The sequence below is a fragment of the Seriola lalandi genome, unplaced genomic scaffold (assembly GCF_002814215.2).
Source record: "Seriola lalandi dorsalis isolate HSWRI2012SDOR001 ecotype SW California unplaced genomic scaffold, Sedor1 jcf7180002054572, whole genome shotgun sequence".
In the NCBI taxonomy this organism is placed as follows: Eukaryota; Metazoa; Chordata; class Actinopteri; order Carangiformes; family Carangidae; genus Seriola; species Seriola lalandi.
In genome coordinates, this window is record NW_019525125.1 from 1,888,956 (window position 1) to 1,891,399 (window position 2,444).

General features: G+C 37.2%; 1 protein-coding gene across 1 annotated transcript in view; it reads left to right on the forward strand.

The window, feature by feature from the left end:
* shoc1 (shortage in chiasmata 1) overlaps positions 1 to 2,444 on the forward strand; it is a 21,359-nt gene that overhangs the window by 15,514 nt on the left and 3,401 nt on the right. The window contains exon 26 of the mRNA XM_023417129.2: positions 521 to 1,271. Within this exon, the coding sequence (XP_023272897.2) occupies positions 521 to 1,271 (751 nt within the window). The remainder of the gene's footprint in view (positions 1 to 520; positions 1,272 to 2,444) is intronic.

Here is a 2,444-nt window from a genome sequence, read left to right on the forward strand (position 1 = left end):
TAAGTTCCATTTAGCTGCTTCAGATTCAGGGTCTTCGTATTGTTCATGCAGACTCACTGTCATGACTTACTGGGACACTTGAATGTTTCCTTTTCTACTATAACAAGTCAAACTGTTGGCTGTTGACAAACCAGTTGAGATGTTGAGTACTCACAGCTTCTGCTATTTTCCTAAGATTATTCAAACGCCCTTAAAACAGAAAATACATTTAGGTTCTACAGGGGAGCTGTCACAGGCTGAACACATTAGAAACAATGTCTGTTGTGAAGTGTCTCTATGTTCCCATTTAAATTTTTTCTATACAGGATATCCGACCTTCACAACTCTATTGTGAGGGACTCTTATAACATGTGACAATAAAAGAACATCCATGACTGCCTGAACTACACCCAGGCTCCATTACTGTGTCATAATTTTAACATTTCCCAAATTTCTCTGCTGAGTGAATAATAAATAATATTAAGAATCTTCTCGGTGGCAGTTCAGCATTTATCAGCTTCTTTTCTTTTCTTGGTTTTAGCTGTTCAGTGAAACCACATCCCTGTACACAGACTCCAACCAGCCAGAGTCTCAAAAAGTCGTCACTGGGACAAACCAACAAACCTCCCCCTATCCGCAACCCTCCACCAACCCACATCCAGAGCCATTCTGTAGTGACCACAGCACCAGCTACCTCTTCAGAGCAGAGGGTGGAGAGGGCAGTTTCTGTGAGCAAGACCTAGGCTCAACGGTGCAGGATGCAAACACAGATTTCAGATTTGACCTGAGTAGTTCCTTTGGCAGCCCAGATGTTTCCCTGGAGAGGAGCTGGACCAGTGGTCATCCGTGGAAAGAGAAGGTGAAGTTTTCTGGGTGTACAAGCAGAGCTGGAGCAGTGGGGAGAGTTGTTAGGAGAGTCAACAATGAGTGGACACTTAGCCCTCCACCAAACCTCGATGGCTATACCAACTACCTACACACCGCTGATGACAATCCTCTCAAACTGGACTCCACATTCAGGTACAGCCCAGTCCTGCAGCAGCTAGCTGACGTCAGCGGTCAAATGTCCACATACTCTACAGTCTGCAGTGACCTCCAGCATCCTATCAACCATCACATCACTAGCAATCTGAGCCCTCCAATAGAGGTCACGCTGTGGGGCCAAGGTCATAGCAGCAAAGACAGCCTCTCCTACACTGGAGGGATAACAACGTCACCTAAGTATGGCTCCAAATGCTGGATGGGGCAAGAGAGGAAGAGGAGTGGAGAGGCTGCAGGCTTGGTTGGAACAGGTGAATGATGGTGGCTGTTCAGTTACAAGTAAAAGCTTGGGCAAATCATTATGTTGATTTTTGAAGTGAAAAGAAGGAAATACAGCTCCTGCAGCAAATGGAAAATGATCCCCTTCTCAAATATAAATGCAGTTTTCATGAACTTAAAGTTGGAAAGAAAAAAAAAGAGAAATTATGACGTACACTATATAGATACACTTACTATACGATGACATTTTTGTGCCTTACTATACAATGACGTTTTTTTAAATTTTGAATGCCTTACTTTACTATGACGTTTTTTTTAATTTTTGTGCCTTAATTTACGATGACGTTTTTGTGCCTTAGTGTATTATGACATTTTTATAACCTTTTATGCCTTACTATACTATGACATTTTTTTGACATTTTTATGCCTCACTATATTATGTTTTTGTTTTTATGCCTGACTATACTATGACATTTTTATGCCTTACTATACCTTGACATTTTTATGCCTTACTATACCATGACATTTTTTGTTTTTATGCCTTACTATACTATGATGTTTTTATAACCTTTTATGCCTTACTATACTATGATGTTTTTTGTTTTTATGCCTTACTATACTATGATGTTTTCATAACCTTTTATTCCTTACTATACTATGACGTTTTTTGTTTTTATGCCTTAGTATACTATGACATTTTTTGAAGTTTTTATGCCTTACTATACTATGAAATTTTTTGACATTTTTATGCCTTACTTTACTATGATGTTTTTATGCCTTACTTTACGATGATGTTTTTGTGCCTTACTATATACTATGACATTTTTTGACATTTTTATGCCTTACTTTACGATGATGTTTTTGTGCCTTACTATACTATGATATTTTTTGACAATTTTATGCATTACTATATTATGTTTTTTGTTTTTATGCCTTACTATACTATGTTTTTATAGCCTTTTATTCCTTACTATACTATGACATTTTTATGCCTAAGTATACTATGATGTTTATTGTTTTTATGCCTTACTATACTTTGACATTTTTTGACATTTTATGCCTTAGTATACTATGACGTTTTTGTGCCTTGGTATACTATGACATTTTTATGCCTTACTTTACTATGACATTTTTTGAAATTTTTATGCCTTACTATATGATGACATTTTTTGTCATTTTTATGCTTTACTTTACTATGATGTTTT